This window comes from Nasonia vitripennis (genome assembly GCF_009193385.2).
Source record: "Nasonia vitripennis strain AsymCx chromosome 2 unlocalized genomic scaffold, Nvit_psr_1.1 chr2_random0004, whole genome shotgun sequence".
Lineage (NCBI taxonomy): Eukaryota > Metazoa > Arthropoda > Insecta > Hymenoptera > Pteromalidae > Nasonia > Nasonia vitripennis.
This window is the reverse complement of record NW_022279610.1, coordinates 1,945,822-1,964,893: the sequence shown is the minus strand read 5'-3', so window position 1 is coordinate 1,964,893 and position 19,072 is coordinate 1,945,822. Positions and strand designations below refer to the sequence as shown.

Here is a 19,072-nt window from a genome sequence, read left to right as displayed (position 1 = left end):
GTAAATATGGCCAATTCCTCCGAATCCTCCTCTGCCGCAGTACCCATTGCCAACTTGGTAGTTGAAGTTATCATCGTAGCGGTTTATCCAGTCGACTTTCTTAAATGAAGTGTTACGGCAAATGTCCTATAATCGAATAGTATCGAATAGTATCGATTGCCCGCATTGATCTCTAATATCTATTACAATGGTCTGAAATGAGCTGAATAACAATAGTATGTACATCGGTGGAGAGAAACTTTTGATTCGGGTAGTACCGTATTCGTAATTATCAGTATTCATCGATACAGCTCATAGTAGCCTTGATTGAACATCACCTGTTACATACGGTTCACAGATGTCGCTATAGATCAGTAGTAAAAAGAATTTGCTTATCTTTTTCAAATCCAAGAATTGTTCGCACTTTTTTCGATAAACAGCTCATGACTGAACTGGGAGCAGCTAGATTTTCCAAAGATTCTGTTGATTGTCACAAAGCCACCACGTTCAACTGTCACCTTCAAATGCCCACTAACACGTTTTAAATTATTTATCTCCTCAACCAGAGTGTGGACGCCTTTGTAATTTCCTGGACGAATCATTGACTATTCGATTGTAAAATTTTCCACTCTTAGCTGATTCGTCTCCAGTTTCGTGGGGAAAATTCGTTTCAGGGAAATTTTTCTCTCTTCTTTGTCGGGTGGCACGTGTTGAAATGTTAAGGGGGTCTGAATGTCTGTGAGCGCGACCAGCCATAAACCTCGTAATTTAATCTGTTATGGTAACTGTGTAATATAAAGCGTTGAAGTATTTTCCGCGAAATAATTCATGCTGATCTTTTATATTTGCGATACTTGATTAGCCTTAACTCAGGAATTGAACTTTTCAGGATAACTTTTCTAGCTAACAAAATATTTCTTCAAATGATCCTTACCTCTACTACGCAAAATTTTTTCTATTTCAAATGATGTTGCATCAACAATCTTTCTGACTCTGCTTAATTCCTCCCTGTAGAAATAACCGTTTATGTCCTCACCTGACAAATCTTGTTAATGGTAGACAGGTGATTGATGTGTCAGAGAAATTGTGCAATTTCAAATAACTCTTATCTAACGGCTCTTGTATCCCTTGTCAAAGACGCTTCGTGCACGACTGACACGAACCAGCTCACCAACTTTGAACTTTGGTTGAGTTTGCGCTCATTATTATTATTATAACGAAGCTCTAAATTCTCTTGCGCTTTGTTAACGTTGTACATGGTCACAGATGCTGGTTTTATTTTTGTCGATGAATGCTTGCTGTGATTGCACGCTTCTATAATATTCCGCAACACGTCAATATATCTGCGTGTATTTTTGTGAGTGAAATATCGCCAAATTCTCTCTTTAATAGTTTGTATCACTCTCTCATCGATGGCAGCCTTCGTATCAAGACAGCGTGCCACTCTGTGAACAATGTCGTTGTCGCGCAAAACTTGCTGCGTCTCACAACTGAGGAATTCTTTGCCCTTGTCTGTCTAGACACACATTGGTTTATGACTATTGCTTCTCCACATCATATGCAAGAAAACCTCAGCGGTATTTCTGGAAGTTTTCTGCTTGATCGGTTCCAGCCAGCTATATTTACTGACAACATCGATGACAGTCTGGATAAAGCTGAAACCGTCATTGTAAGTTTTTCGCACATTATAACTACGACGCACAAATCGACGTCTAACTGGTCGGTATAGATTATACGCATCTTGATTCTCGAGCCACTCAACACCATTTTTGCAATTGTTTTTTCTTTTTACTGTTTTTACCCTCCCACGTGTAGCTTGAAAAAGTTTATTAATACTAGCGTACGCTGCTAAATGTGGAGGCGCGTAATTAATGTTCTTGAATCTTCTTCTTCTACTCATCCTGCGTTCTATCTCTCGTCCCTTTTTTTTAATTTTATTGCCCTTACGATGTTTTTGTTGTTTTTTAGTCCTTTTTTCACAATTTCATCAGCTTTGCTGCTACTATGTGATTTCGTTCGAACTTTTTTCTTATTCTCAAGTGCTCTTCTGACACGTGAAAATTTTTTTAGGAAAGTTATCTTGCTTACCATGCAACAGGCTGTCATCGTCGTTAGCGTGCGCTCTTTTCCGGCTGTTTCATCAGCGAGGATTCGCGAAAATGCATATTTAGCTGAAATTCGCCATAGACCAGATCATGCTGGCAACACGCCTTATCTAACGGTTTGATACCGACTTCACCACGTTCAATACGTTTTGCTAGTTTCGTACCTGGACCACAAAATTTGAATACGAGTATATGCATTTCAAACAGTAGTAGATCAATCAATTCATCCAGAGTAGTATTTTTCACACTTATTCGTCTCGTTCTTCGTCTTCTTTGCCGATGATTTTGGTCTCTTGCTCGAGCTAAATCTCCCGCTCAATCGTCGTCATGATGTAACTTCAGAATTGGATATGGTTACGTTCTTCTTGACGTTAAAATCTGGCTTGAAATAGCTCCTTTAGCACCACCTAAAGGTACTGGTGTAGAATTCCCAAGTAGATCAGCACCTGACTTACTAGCCTATCATATTATCCCAAACATGTTTATTACCGATGTATTCTCTTGATATAAATGATTCACGAAGAGCAACGGCGGCAAATTGCATATGACGGAATAGTGATAGGCATTTTCTATTTCTCATTGTATCGTTTATCAGATCGATCATGTTGGCATTGTGTATACGAACACCACCTATTGTCACGACACCGTTCCTATCCCAAGTTATGTTGCCACTAACTCGTAATTTCCGCAATACGTGACCAGCTTTCTGTCTAAACTTTAAAGGTACACTCTCTATGATACCTGCATCGACCCGATCCTCTTCTTCGGCCCTCTGTATTTCATTGTCATCATAATTGTCATCATCGTTGTCGTCTTCATTGTAGTCGTTTTATTCTCATTCGACGCTGTTCTTGATTATCTTTCTCCTCTTTTTTCATAACCTTATTATTGCTATCAGCATCTTTAAATTGAAGATATCGTTGTAGTACCGACCAATATTGACCCCATTTTTCTCGATCACTTTTGTAAGTAGATGAATTTAGTATGTTGTTCATTTCAGCATCCAATCTAGTCATTACGGTACAGGGTGTTTGAACTGTCTTTAGTATAGAACCTTCACCATTACTTCGGCAACTATTTTCTAACAAATCTAAAGACGTTCAACGTTTTCGTACGGCACAAGCACCAACTATTTGGCGTGTTCCGTATTGACTACTTACTAATGATATTAGCTATCAGTGTACCGATGATTGGTGCTAATAATGCAGGCAAGAAACCAACGCGCTGTATAATAATTTTCTTATTTTTTGACAGACGCACACAAGGTTTGGCTACTTTTCTCAAAGTTTTTGCGTGTCTGCGTAATCGTTACTTGTGACACTTAGTTCAGTAAAACGTTACCAATCAACACATTCAAGGCGCACTCGCAAATATGACGCACTAATTTTGAATTGGATGCTTAAAAGAGAGCCTTTTTCTGCTTATTGTTCAAATGAAAAAATGCTTTCAAAATGACAGCATCCTTGCGAGTAAAGGAATGTCGCTTCTTAGACGAAATCATCACAATGAGACGATCGGCACGAGATTCGACGTATCGCTGCCCTTTATCTTTTTATTACGTGACATGCAGACGTAATGTAATTCGTTGTTCGGGAAAATACAGGTGCGAAACCTGCAGTTATCTGGTGTGTTCTGCTTTAAATCCAGCAAAAGATATCTATACGACCTCGAGGTGGCGTCCCAGAAAGTCTCTTGCAAAAATCGTGGATCCTCGGGACACAGTGGACATGATAGATACTTTATCTGAGATCTATCACGCAAATTTCTAAAAACTACAATGTATTGTGCGTTTAGAGATATGTCACGTTGTCCTCTACTCCGATGAGAGATGTTCTGTGTGATGAATATCACCGAGAGCGAGTGATGATGGGATGCTTTCAAGAAAATGTCGACTATACCACTATTGGACGACGATTCACACATTAAATCATCAATGATTACAAGTTTAGGACGAGAATCATTAGCGTAGTCACTAGTCTGGGGCAAGCCCTCTCGAAATTGCACGTTCTTGCCTTGAAGATCCTTATAACCTGCCTGCCACTCTGCGTAGTAGATAATGATGCGCTCGATTCGGGTATCACACATACGCTCGAGATTTTTAAAGAAATTCAAATACCGTTTTACCGTATTTGAAGTACCGTACAGCATAGAGATAAATTAATGTTTCCATCGTATATCCATAATATCACGTATCCGTTGCCTTACTTTACCCTTAAAATAGAACCTTGCACGATTACACTAATACTTACATGAGCACAACTAATCAGGTTAGCGATAGTGGATTAATCAACCAATCACTTTCGACGTAGCATAGCGCCATCTATAATTACAACAGCTGAAATAAGTACTTAATATAAAAACTAGCAAGAAACGCTTGCTTCGCTCGCAATTTACAAATTAATTGTATTCATATTTAATAATTTGACACGTGTCATTATTCAATATACTATTAAATATTATATGTACACTAGATAGTAATTAATTCTTATGGAACGTTTTTGAAATGCTCTAATCAGATTGCCGGATCGATAAATTCTAACCAATTTAACCAAGTACGATTTCATAAAACGTTCCACGAGAATTAACTACCGCCAAGTACAAATGAATATATTTAATACAGACAACATTCTATAAAAGTAGTTATAGCTACAAGTACACAGGACCGGTTTTAATATTATAGAATAAAATAGAAATAAATTTTGAATATTAAAAAATGTTTTTCTAAAACATGCACGATTTTTGCGTTTTTTTGACCTTAAATAAGGGACAAAAGTAGTCGTTTTTCGACCGGCGGGCGAAAAAATGCAAGCAGGCGCAAAAGTACTAAGCTTTGTAATGGTAAAATTTTGAGTTTCGTCGAAACTTCTAGAAAATACTTGGTGTGTTAGAAGTTCAAATCAAGTGTTTTTAGAAAATGTCCGTATGGGTGGCTGCGTGCGTGCATGCGTGCCTGCGTGCGTGTGTGTGTATGTGTGCGCGCGGATTTCTGTGTGTTTGTGTGTGCGCGGATTTGTGTGTGTGTGTGTATAACGTAATATTTCTGGAACTACTCCGGCAATATCAATAAAATTTGAATGCATATCTATTTTTAGATTCAGAATTCAGGAAAAACAGTTTTTATTTTTCTAAACTATTTTTTGTTTTTGGCCATTTCGTGATTATTGAAAAACACTATTTTACCTTTATTTTTAATCATCCCATTATTACAAACAATTTAGATAAAATGCATTTCAAAGAGAATCAAATTACCTACTTACGAACGTAAAAAGAGCCTATTGCTCTTGAGATTTTAAGAAAAAGTAGATATTTTATGTGTTTTTGTTAAGTTTATTGCACAGCTTTTGAATCCCTATGGTACTTAAGATATCAAGGTTTCAATTTTTTTGTTGAAAATTGTTGATTCCATATATCTCTAATACAATGTAGTCAAATGCTTCAAAATTTTATTTGGTGATTTAGCATAAAAAATCCGTTGCTAAAATTTCAAACGATTCTGTCAAGCGGTTCTTAAGTAAAGAGCTAAAATGTAAAAACCGATTTTTCTCAAAACTTTTGCTTGCTCTTATAGGGGTATCGTTGCCTATTCCTATAAATTTTTTTTTATTTTCCCATTACTGGCGCAGCCTTTCGGCCCTAGCTGTCGGGGGAGTTCCACAACCTCTGTGTGGAAGTAGTGCCCAATCCTATCTCTTTCCTAAGTCACTATTCTCCCATACCTATATTTTTTCACCCTAAGAGATTTCTTCGGTGAGGACCATATTTTCAGACACACACCATGCTGGTTAAACCAGCACTCTCTGCCCCCGAGAGAGCATCGGGTCCATCTCTTAGTGTAGCTTTCCCGGAGAAGGTCCCGTATTAGACCAGCTCCACACCGGTAAGGCCGGCGCTCCCTGCCTAATGCATCGGGTTGGCTACCTTAATTTCTGCCTTACCTTCGGTTCCTACCACTCTCTCGGTGCAGAGTAAACAGTGGGAATCCAGTGCAAAATCCCACGCTCTTTTTTTTCGCTGATACTGCTAATAGAAGACAATTTATTTTAGACTCATGCTGCTTACTCACAGTCAGGTGTGCATATGTTTTTCAGAATTTATTTTGCAAAGGCTTCTTAGAACGACACCGTCCTCATATTTACAAGTGACATGAAAGCTAATGAAAAGAAAGTTTAATGCAAGGATTTCTTAGAATGATTAGTAGAAAGGCATTCGTTCAATAATTTCTTTAAAAAAAATGAAAACGCCGACAGCCCATGCATGCGTTCAATACGGATAAAAGTGTTTCTATGTGCATTAAATTATAGAGAGAGAGAATTATGACTTAAAATAAAAAAACAATAAGAAAGAGAGCACAACGGTTGACTGTGTAATCTGACATCCTACGGAATACTGCCAAAAAATCGTAAATCCTGGAAATATTAATTTTCTTTTCATTACCACTCGATAGAGTGTACAAAAATTCGTAAACAATTAAAAAATCATCGCTATAGATCAAAAACTAAATTTTCGTAAAATAGGTAAGATTGAAAGAGCTCCAATAACTCAAAATATTGGAGTTGTCGAAACAATAAAAAAATTTTGGTTCTCGTACGAGAACCGATTATTAGGGTTCCAATACCCATGCCCATAATCAAAATAAAGTTTTAGGCATTGTTTAAATAATATTATATGCCCTAAGCTTGATATATGCGCAATAATTTTTTCTCGAGAGTTATAACTCATAAAGCAGCTGCATGATTATACTAGAGATGACCGTGTGAATGTCTCGGGTCTTAGGCAGTATCGTTGTCGAATTTCTTTTCTCTGCTGGTTAGTGAAAAAGTGAATGACTAAGAAGATGCTCCTGCACAGCTATACCAAGAAAAAGAATTAGGCCTAGCTGTAGAGCATTTTAACATGACATAAATTGTTGCAGCAAACCGATTGTGCGCTAATATAAAAGATGAGAAGCAGATGAAAAATGTATGTTTCTTACTCGCATTTTCGTTCCTTTGCTTAGTTATTAACATTTTAGGCACGACGCGCACAATCATGCCCAAGATTTTCTACGGATGTCCCTTTATCATTAAACTTAATTATATTTTAGATTATTGGCCATGCATCTATAGAAAATATAATCATATTTCATAATAACTGCATAAATGAACGAAGATTGACAAAGTCAGCCCGAGTGATTCGGCATCACAAAAGAGTGTCAAATTCATGCAAATATTAAGTAAATGATACCATTTAAAATGAATATGCACAATACACTTAACAAATTTGAGTATATTTTACTGAACTAGAAAAACCTAAACTGAATAATGGAAATAACTCTGATTGAAGAAAGGCTCTGAGAAGCCTGACACGTCCTGCTAAACTATGCTATACTTTAAACAGTTGATTTTATAAATGAAACCCTATTACTACATCAAATCGCAACTGCACTTAGTATACATATTTTATGTAATTATGGCTTAAAAATCCTCTTGGGTCCTTGCGGCAATTTCTTGTTATTTTTTCCATTTTTTTTCTTACCCAAAAAATAGAATAAAACTAAAACTATAAAAAAATTACTGTGTAAATACTTTTCAAAGCAAAACCAGTCCTTGCGCACTGAATGCATGATTATAGATACTTATAATCTGCATCTTGCAAGAATCTATCTGAAAAGAATTAATTATATTAATCACATGAAATCATGTAAATTATATAGAACACAAAATGTACTTGAAAGCTATAAACTAACAAAGATTTAGTGTTGTCGATGAAAAATTTCACAAAATTTAAATTGCCACAAAATATGTGAGTATTACCAAATGAAGTAGAACTTGCTAAAATTCATGATATTTAAGGGTCTTCAAACAAAGAAAAAAATTTTACGAAAATGTCAAAATGTGCTATTTTATCTGCAAAAAATTCTGATGTCGATGATATAGCATGCGCTTGCATCGTAGACGTTAGTTCAGTAGTTAGAGCACCCGCTTGTTAATCTCGGGGTCCGCGGTTCAAGCCCGCGTCTACTCTTTTGCGCTTTTCGACCCGTCTCCTCTCCGTCCGTTACACTTGCTTTGTAGAACTTGTTCCTCTCCATTACTTCGGAGGGCTTCGGGTCCAGATGGTCTGCCATCAGTTCTTTTAACTTTTCGTATTTTTTACTCGCTAGCGCAATAGATGCGCTCAAATCTTTTATTAATTCAAACCCTTCTTCATCCAATGACGTAAGAAGTATGTCCGCTTATTTTTTGTCATCAGTTATATCCCGCGCTAGGAATTGGAATTCCAGTCTCTCCACGAATGTCGTTTACTTGTCTGACTCAAACGATTCGTCTTGTTCGTTACTCAGCGTGTTAGAGGTGTCTGCCTTGGAACTCGTACTCTGCTCAATTTCTTGCTTTGACAATTTTTCTTGCTGTTGGTCTATTACCGAATTTACTAGCTTTTTTTGTAATTCGTCGAGCAAGTCATCACTATCGCACGGTATTGTGCGTTTTTGTAATTCGGCAATTATTTCTTCCTTAGATAATCTCCAAATCCAGCCTGTCTTGTGTTTCTCGTCCCTATCCATGAACTTCCTCTGTCTCAGTAGGTATCGTTGTTGCAAATCGCACCGAATTCCTTGATTGAGGTTTGCCCGTTTATCCTCGTCGCCATAAACTATGATGTTATTATAGACAGATAATTCATACATAGTTCTTGTATTTTAACAGCATCAACCAGTATATATTTATTCAACGTATTTTGATTACATAAGAAGTCGCACGTGGAAGACTGTATGTGCTCGACGAGCCGTCCGGAACGTTACTGCTCGCTGCTGCGACGAGCCAACTCCGCATACCGCGCTATCCATACACACAAACAAACACTCTCACGTATTATCTAATGTCTTGTTGTGTGTCCTCTCGCTCCCCTGCCATCGGACACTACACCAACCGACGGTTAGCTAATCCACAGTTTCACACACCTTGACCAGTCAGAATTCTCATAGGTGAACAACTTATATTTAGAGAAGACACAGCTGGGATGAATTGTAGTAGACGGCACAAATGACGCGAGTAATTCCACTAGCTACAAATTGGGTAATTAATTTAACTAAGTTATGCAATTTGATGGAGCGGTACTGGACTATGTACGACAGTTCCAACGAGCCAAACGAAGCAACAGCCGATCATGCTTGCGAAGCACATTATAAGAAAACTTCGACGTGAAACGCAGACGGGCGATAAATAGTGCGACTATTTTTCCACAACGGCGAACCCGCTTTCGGTGACATGCGAACGCGAACATTCTGATGTTTTCGCGCCCTCGAAAGAAAGTTCACTAAAAGACCGAATTTAAAAATACTACGGTAAATTGATGCAGGAGTACATTGATTTAGTGCAAATGCCATTGGTGTAGGATAAAAGCTTAGAGGGTTATTACTTACCTCATCACGAGATTCCTAAACTTCTAAGCGCCACGACTAAGATTCGCGTGGTATTCGATGCCTTGGCAAAATCAAGCCTGGGATTGTCGCTTAATGACGTTATGCTAGCCGGTTCCACTATACAAGGCAAACTTTGCTAATTTAGTTAGGTTTTGATCGCACGTATATGTGTCGACAGCCGATATCGAGAAAATGTATCGACAGATTCTCATTCACCCCAAAGACCGGCGATTAAAGCGCATCTTTTAGTACCGCGAGGACAAAATTCAGGTCTACAAATTAAATACCGTCACTTTTGGTGTGTCCGTGGCCCCTTTTGCTTTCTACAACAGAAAGCTTTGGGATGGTGAAAATTTCGAAATCAAATATTTTGATAGATTTCGATGTTTTTGTGGTTCCGTAGTCAGAAAGAGTGGGTTTTGAAAAATGTATGTATGATTGTATGCATGTGCGTGTGTGCGCGATAATGGTTACCGAGATAACTCTCTAACGCATTTATATATATATATATTTTTTTTTTTCGCTGAAACTTTACAGGTTCATCAAGTATAACATAACAAAAAACTGATTAAATTTTGAAGCCATTTGATTGAAGTAAAGTGCTTATTTTCTAATTTTTTCGTAAACTTTAAAAATGTAATATTTGGCCAAAAATGCTTACTACGATAACTCAAACGAATTCGTATTTTTCGCTGAAACTTTACAGGTTCATCAAGTATATTCTTACAAAGATTTTTTGATCAGATTTTTTGAAATTTCTTTTAAACATTAAAAATTGAAAAACAATTTAACTTTCGGTAATTGTTGTTAGTTAGCCAGGCCCACGCCCCCATTCAATCCTAGTCGAGTACTTGACTAGTTTTTTTACCACTTCGGCTTTTCTCTTCCGATATTTGTGGAGCTTAGGAGTGGGAAGCGAGGGAGGAAAACCGCGGGGAGCGGAAGGAGGAAAGCGTAGCAACTGGGCCGTCGGAACGCTCCGCAACTAGCCAGCTTACCGCGCGTCGCGTGTATTTTGATATAATCTATAGATGCCCTGAAGAGAAAGGATTATTCCTTCAAAGCGTCGGCTATAATAAATAAATTAACTGCTCGTAGGGATTATTATTTCCTCCTAAATTTTAAAAACCTACCAAGTATTACAGTAGTATAATATTGTAATGTATATGGTTTTTTTAATTCGTTAGTTTGAATTTTTCCACTTGCCACTACAAAATTCAAGAAAATAAATATGTGCCCCAAATACGGCGTTGTCGATTAAGAAGCGGCTTGCGAGATTAGTCGTGCTCGAAATGCCTTCCGAGTTTAGTCGTTCCCGAAGTGGCTCGCAGAATACGTCGCACAGGAGGCAAAAATGGAAAAAATTCGAGCCACGCGGCAATTTAGATGATGTTATATCCATAAAACTTCAGTTATTCATTCTCGAAACATATATTTATACTATCCGTCATGGTAATATACAAAATATTACGATGACTTGCGCTGTATGTTTAATTGATATTGAATCTCTAATAAGCTTTAATTTGAAATACTTCGTGCTTGTTCTTTTTAAGAGATATTTTGGTTGCTTACAGGTACTTAAACAGTGATAATTAGTATACTGCTGTGACTGAAAAATGTTTTTGTCAGTTTTCATATACTTCGAAGCTGTCTTGTTTTAAATTCTTTTTCCAACAGATTAGTGGTCTCAATCTATCAATAATTATTTGTGAGAAAAGTTTGTAATATATTTTCATGTATATCTAGGTGTACGAGCAATGCTGCATTTGTTGGCATCCTAATCTACTGCATGCACCGGAGTATAGCTAAAGATGTGTCGTTGGTATCTAAGCTATCAAAATCTAGGAGTTGGCAAAAAGCTCCATCAAGACTCCGGCATTACTACTCTATTAATGGATGAGTATTTTTATCGGGTGAGATCAGCCAGTTGAATAATTATTTCCATGTATAAGTTTTTAATATGGTTTCGTTTCTTTTCTAGTGTGTTAATGGTACTATAACTGTGGATATCATGACCTGCTGAATGGGGGAGCACTATACTGAAATTTCGAAAATTTCAAACATTTTATAAATTTTGAAAATTTCGAAAATTTAAAAAATTTTGAAAATTTCGAAAAAATTGAAAATTTGAAAATTTGGAAAATTTTAAAAATTTCGAAAATTTTGAAAATTTCTATCATTTTATAAATTTTGAAAATTATGAAAATTTTGAAAATACTTATATAGACACATATTCATCGGATAGGCTGCAGAGTGAGGAAAAAACTACTCCCTTGGGAGGAAAAGACCTTTTCCTTCCAAGAGAGTACTTTTTTCGAAAAAAATTCAGTACCTTGGGAGGAAAAAGTTTTTTCCTCCCAAGGTACTGAATTTTTTTTTCTTTTTTTGAAAAGTTTTTTCCTCCCAAGGGAGTAGTTTTTTTCCCGTTGCTAAGAAAAACTCGATTTTCCATTCATTTTACATGCATTGTGCACGTATCATGAGAAATATATTTTCACCGTCCTTAAAGGATTTTAAAATAAAGGTTAATTGGTTTTTAGTTTTTAGAATAATATTTTATGTAACACGCGAACGATTTTCGCGTTTTTCATACCTATTAATAGGGACTAAAGTGACTCTTTTTTGACCGGCGGGCAAAAAAGTTATTTTAGCGGGCAATAAAAATCTTTATTGCCCGCATATTTAAACAGCGGGCAATAATGGCCTTTATTGCCCGCAATATTTTTTTTTTGTAATTTAAAAAAAAAGTTGATTTTGATAAATTTGCATTATTTATTATTAAATAAAAAATGTACAAACTGTTATGTTCTTGAACAATATATAATTTATAACTAAATATAAATTAACATTGTCGAAATTTCTTATTTTTTTCATTAAAATCCTTTACATAATACTTTATTTCATTTTTTTCCAATTTTCTCATTATAAATTCGGTACTGTTAAAATCAATTATTTATTTACAAAAAGAAAAAATTAATTTGACTTTTATATAATGTTTGAACAAGACAAGAGCACGGTTGCCGTGTCAAAAAATAGTCATATCAGTCCCTCTTAACACGTACGAAAAAACGCGAAAATACGTCCGCGCGTTACATAAAATATGGTGTGCACTAAGGGCTAAGTGGGCTTTTTGGCCTCGTGGATTTTGCAGTACTCGTCTGCGGCTCGTAAACGCCCTCGCCTTGACTCGTACTGCAAAATCCACACACGGCCTAAAAAAGCCCACTTTACGCCCTTGGTACACAATATACTATTATAGACTGATTTTTGATAACATAAAAAAAACACAGAAAGACAAATGAACAGCAAATAAGGAACATGTAAATTTGATTTATCCCCAGACATTTCGATACATTCGTTATTGCAATCATTCTTATTTAAGGAGATAGTTTATGTCATACAGAATTAGAGAAAAATATAGAAACTTTATTAGCAATCGTCCCTGGCCTAGAAAAATCCTAATATTAGCCATTTTTTGGAAAATTCTACATTTTAGGATTTTAGATCAAAGATACTGCTTACTTATTCAGAATATGATCGAATTAGCAACACACACACACACACACACACACACACACACAGACACACACGCGCGCATGCACACTAATAATAATAATAATAATAATAATAATAATAATAATAATAATATAATAATATTGCAGAATATAATATAAAATAATATAATTTTAAAATCTGACCTGGTCCATCGATAACGGCTTGTATATCCGTGATATCCTCATCATTCAGTGTGTAGTGTATACCTTCAGGGGGATTGCCATGTAATTCATAAAGTTCACGGGATACTTGTCGAATAATATAAGGTGGAAGATTTTCAACATTTGAAACCTAGAAGACATAAGTTATTATGAATAAATTATAATTGATAATGAACAATGAATGAATAGAATCCTAAATCAGCAATAAATTAAAATAGATATGAACTCAAAATTGATTTTGAGAGAAATAAATGTACTTTTTTATTATTATTTTTACAGAGTACGTATATTCTTGCGGGAAATAACGCTCGTGCGTAAGAGATGACTTAATAACTACGGCGGTGTTGCAGTAAGCTGACATTCGTCAGCTTGCATGTATGAATAAATTGTCTATAGGTGTAAATAAGGTGTAAATAAGGTAAGTGTATAAGGTTTTTTTATTCTCTCAACATTAATTGCCTAAAAAAAAATATCCACAAGATTAATAGCGAATGCTTACGTCATTGCTATTCCTCTTTCTTACGCGAGTGGTAGTATACAAATTCAAGCATATGTCACTAACGATATATGTCCGCACAGGTACAGTTATAACTGTTATACGCCTTAACTGTCTACAAAATAAAATGACTGTCCGCAAAATTACATGCACTGTTCACGTCCGCAAAGGGTGATCAAAGTATCCGTGAAAAAGCATGTTCGCGTAAAATAATTTTTGTCCGTAAAAGGTTAAAATCATGTCTGTGTCCGCAGGAGTACTTTTTACTAGTAATTATCAATCTCTCATTACCTTAAAGTCTGGATTCTTGTAATTTTAATATACTCTCAAATAGCAATTCACATTCTTATTATCCTCTTTAACATCCATTAACTAAATTTTACATACTTTATGAACAAATTTCTTTTCTTCAAAATTACGTTATATAGTTAAAAGAATATTTAATAATAAATAAAAAGATATAACCTAATATTAGTATAAAAATTATCTACCAATTATAATTTATTTTTGTAATTATTTATAAAAATTTTATTTTCAAGAATTCAAAAGTGTTCTTTTTAAATTACGTTATATAGTTAAAAAAATATTTAATCAGAAATAAAAAGATATAATACTTTAAATATTTTCGGTAATGACACTTTAAAATAATATTATATAATTTGTGTAATTCAAACAATGAACTCGCATACATTTTAATAGTTTTAAAATTATTGTTATCAGCTGCTCCATGATACGTTTAATATATATTTTTGCCGTCTTTTAAAAGATTTTAAGGTAATATGATAACAAACAGCAAAGAATTACTAATAAAATGTACTGTACTGTACTTCAAGGTACAAAATTACATGGATAAATAACTAATTTGAATATTTATAGGTACTTGAATTTGTATCTGTACTATCCTTATATCAGTGCGAGACTGTTCATCAATTAACGTAATAAAAAGTTTCTGAATTGTTGGCGTCTTACACTTTAAAAGTTCATTAAATGCTCTATGCCACCCTTCCACATGGTTGTACGTTCGTAGTAAATTACTTTGGATAGCTTTATACTGATTTCAAAGATGAATCGAATATCTGGGGAATAACCTTTTTCCCCGCCTATCTACGCGACCAATATACTGCAGGATAGGAACATATGCTAAGGCCATTAGCAATTTTACTTTTCCATAAAAATGAATATCCTGCTCATAGTTATACCTTAAGCCATTATCGCAAACTTTTCTATAAACTGCTTGACAATAATGAAAATAACAATAACGTATTGTTACATTTGGAAATTCTTCTTTCATGACATTACCTATACCCAGCTCTAAATCAATTAGTATTAATGTAGGATTCAAATCATTATTTAATCTTTTTAGTGCTTGAAGAAGTTTTTTGTAAATCTGAGTACATTTCCCAGGTAATAAACAATAAATTAATGGTATAACTGAATTATTTATAATACTGTAAATACTATATAATTGCTCGAATAAACTTGGACACGCACTAAAAGTTCCATCACAAAACCAGTGATCAGTCAAGGCCAATAGACGTAATTTACGTGATGTTGTTAATATTATTATTCTCTCCTCTTCATTTCCGCTATCAAACATTATGAATTGCTTATTTCGCTTTGTTTTTTCTCTCTCTAATGGTATTATAAACTCCTCTCTTGTAGCTGGATTTACTAAATCGGAACAATATTTTTCCTTTCCACGTATTTCTCGTAATGTGCGTTTTAATGATTCTAATCGTAACAGATTTATAGCTTAAGCATCTGGTAGATTGCTCGTATTATTAACAATAATACGCTGTATACTGCTATCAGTTTCTTTTATTTCTTTTTTATGTCATGAACTACTTTTTCTTTTGATACGAAAGCTGGATTAGCTGCATAATTATAAACGGTTAAATTGATAACGTCAATTCCATTTGTTATTGAGCAACCTGAGAAACTTTTTGTTTTATACTTACTACATTTCCAGTATGTACGCTTATTATGATTACTTTCGCGATAAAAAATAAAGCCATCTAATATAAGCCTATCTTGACCCTTTGAACTTTCGAAAAATTGAGACTCCATTTTCCTGAAAATACGTTTTATGCTAAATTTTAGCATCCCAATAATTTTATTTCATTCTATTTACTGTGTGTACTTACACAAAACTTAATGTAACGATATTATATCAGATCATCTGTTTGAATTTTAATACTTTATCACAGCTTTGAATGCAAAAATATCCAAGGTTTGCCTTTCCAGTGTGCTCTTAATAACTGTTTAACAAGTAGACTGGAGTAAGTAATAATAATCTCAAGAAAAAAAATTGATTTTTGGAAGTAATTTTAGTTTTGTACGACAAAACAAAAGGTAAATATTTTAAAAAAGAATGACTAATTTTAAATTAATTGACATTGTTCGTTATTAGTCAACGATAATTCGAAAAAGAGCGTATTTTTTCCAATGTTTTAAGCAATGCTTGTCTGTTTAAAAATATTATTATTAAATTTTTAATCATTCATATTTACCATTTTAATTCATTCACTAGTACTTCCAGTGGCTACAATGTAAAAAACTACAATGTATCAATTTGCAATATCCTAAAATTAGTTTACTTAGGATACATTAACTAAAATTTGCATACTTTTTGCACAAATTATTTATTTAATCTAAAGACAAAAGCACGTATATCCCTAATTATTTTAAAATATTTTTCAACGCGTGCATGTAATAGGATCTTTTTCTAGCATCTAAATCTAGTTCATATGAGTTATAATACTCTTAAAAGCAATAAATATGAACTTATTGAATTGGTTAACATTAATTAAATAAATGTTGTAATAATTCGTAGCCATTTTTTAATTCTATAAATTTTGCCGCACTTAAAAACTTATCTATTGATAACATGTTTTTTGATTCATTTACTTTTGTCAAATTGTGATAAAACTTGTAATTTTAATATACTTTTGAATAGCAATTCATATTATCTTATTATCCTGTTTAATATTCATTTTACTAAATATTGCATACTTCATGAGAAATATTTTTTCTATTAAATGACGTTATAATTATAGTTAAATGAATATATAATAATAAATACAAAAAATAAACAAGAACATAATATTATGATTTGATAACAATTATTAAAATCCTGTTGTCTTACTTTTTAAACTTTTCAGTATCAGCATTTTAGCTATTATATTTTTAAAATAATAAAATACTTTTACTCACTATTGATATCGCAGCTTATTCGGCAGATGATTTTATGTCTTTCACGTTCTAAATTGACTTCTTCTATATCCTTTAGTTAAAAATTTGAAAATTAATAAATAATAAAGAGTATATATTGTTCTGATCTGGTAATGTTGTGACGCGAGCAAGAATCGCGCAACGTTCGAGCTCGACCACAAGAATATGTACATATATTAGAACTACATGTACTTACCAAAACAATATCGTGATTATGCTTATCATTAAATAGCTTTAATGCTAATTTTGTACCGCACTCACATTGTACCAGCTTTACCTTAGATGGACATGGTACACGTTTTCTTAAAAGAAAAATGAAAATGCTTATAGTAAATAGTTCAATGAATTTTAATTTATTATCACTTACTCATCAACATACATACCACCATTACAGTGCACTTGATACTCAGTGTATAATATTTTTAGATTATACGCTTTATCTTAAAAAAATTTGCTATTAGCATTTTTTTTTTGTTGAACGAGCGCCGTAATTTATGTTTCGCAAACTTTTATATTTTTCGAAAAGTTCACTGAATTTCTCAAAAGAACAAAATATTTCTCCACTTTTCAGCCTCGACAGATCTTCAACCTTATCGCCGAAATCGCTTATTTTTGCAATTTGGAATGCAAAAGTACTTATACTAAATAGTTTATTCGTGCAACTGTCAAACTCACGTCAACTGGATCGACTTTAGTATCTCACTGGAATGTTCGCGGAAACCAATTGCGCACACTCTCGTTAGTCGGCTCTCCCTTTCTTCTCCTAAGTCGGAAAAGCGATTTGATTGGTTGAGAAATAAATTACCGGTCTGAATATACTTAGTCAGGATTTTCAAATTTCTAAGCCTCAGTTCTTCGTATAAATAACGAGCCTTTAAACATAGAGATTCATAAAATGTAAATATGTAACGTAAATATATTTTTCATAAAATATATAACTTTACGATTGTGGTTATGTTGATTGATACTTGATTGCATATTACATACTAGTATTAAATTAATTAGTGCTGAATGATAAAATAAAAGAACCGCAAGTAGGAATAAAATTTCACTCCTTTGAAGAGGTGGAGAAATTTGTCAATGAATACTCAGATTACACATATCAAACTTTCGTTGTAAGAAGTAGCAATGAACCAGGTCCTAAATGCAGAATAAAAAAAATTAGCACCTGCAGTAATGTTCCATAATGTGAATTATGTATGCAAGCGCGGTAATCGATCTTATATTTTGAAGAGTTAATTAAGGCAAAAAGGTATATAACTGTTTCATAAGATATCGTTCAATAAAGTAATTTATCAATTGCTATTTAGATTTATTTTTAAATACTAGAATCACATTTATATTGTTTTAGATCTGTAAAAGTAAATTGTCCTGCACGCATTCGATTTAAGGCATCATCAAATGGACAGTATTTAGAAATTAGTCAAGTGCATTTAGATCATGCAAATCATTTGAGTAATAAGGTAAATACTTGTCGCTCTTACTAATTATTTTTAAAATATATTTTAAATCTAGCTTTTTCTATTTGTAACACTCAAATTTATAATTCGATAAACTATTTTTCTTACGTGGACTTGTCTTGCAAGAATACAGTGAAATTAAAAAAAAATTTGACAGCCTTATTCTTTTTGATAATACAAATATGACCTATTTCATTTGTTAAACCTTATATTTTGCAGTTAGATCCAACTCCTGAAGCAAGAAGACTCAAGAACAAGGAGCACTTTTCTTGAGTTGTTATTGATGCCATAACAATGAAATGTAACAGGCCTTGCATGATAGAAATCATAGAAAATAGATTTGAAAACCGGATATATTCTAAGGATTTAAAAAACATGCCAGCACGATTAAAGTCAACACAAAAGAAAACAAATGAAATATTAAATGTGATAAAATTGTTACAGGAAAAAGGTTGGTTCATTTAAAATTTTATTCGATAGTGGAATTAATACGTTTTGTCTTATGTACTTATTATTTCTTTTTATTTTGGACATATTATTCTAAGGTGCACTATTTTATAACTTTTTTTCTTAACTTGGAGATTGGAATATTATAAAATTTTTTTAAATTTGAACAAAACATTTTTAATTTTTTTAATATTATTGCATTCTATTTATTGAATTATATTAATTTAGTGTTTTAT

At 33.7% G+C, this 19,072-nt stretch overlaps 1 protein-coding gene across 3 annotated transcripts in view; it reads right to left on the bottom strand.

Moving 5' to 3' along the window:
• The window catches only part of LOC100113685 (ubiquitin-conjugating enzyme E2 S), a 134,809-nt gene that overhangs the window by 92,111 nt on the left and 23,626 nt on the right, over positions 1 to 19,072 (bottom strand). For all 3 annotated transcript variants that reach the window (XM_001598985.6, XM_031924016.2, XM_031924015.2), the window contains exon 2: positions 13,185 to 13,332. In XM_001598985.6, coding sequence (XP_001599035.1) covers positions 13,185 to 13,332 — 148 coding nt within the window. The remainder of the gene's footprint in view (positions 1 to 13,184; positions 13,333 to 19,072) is intronic.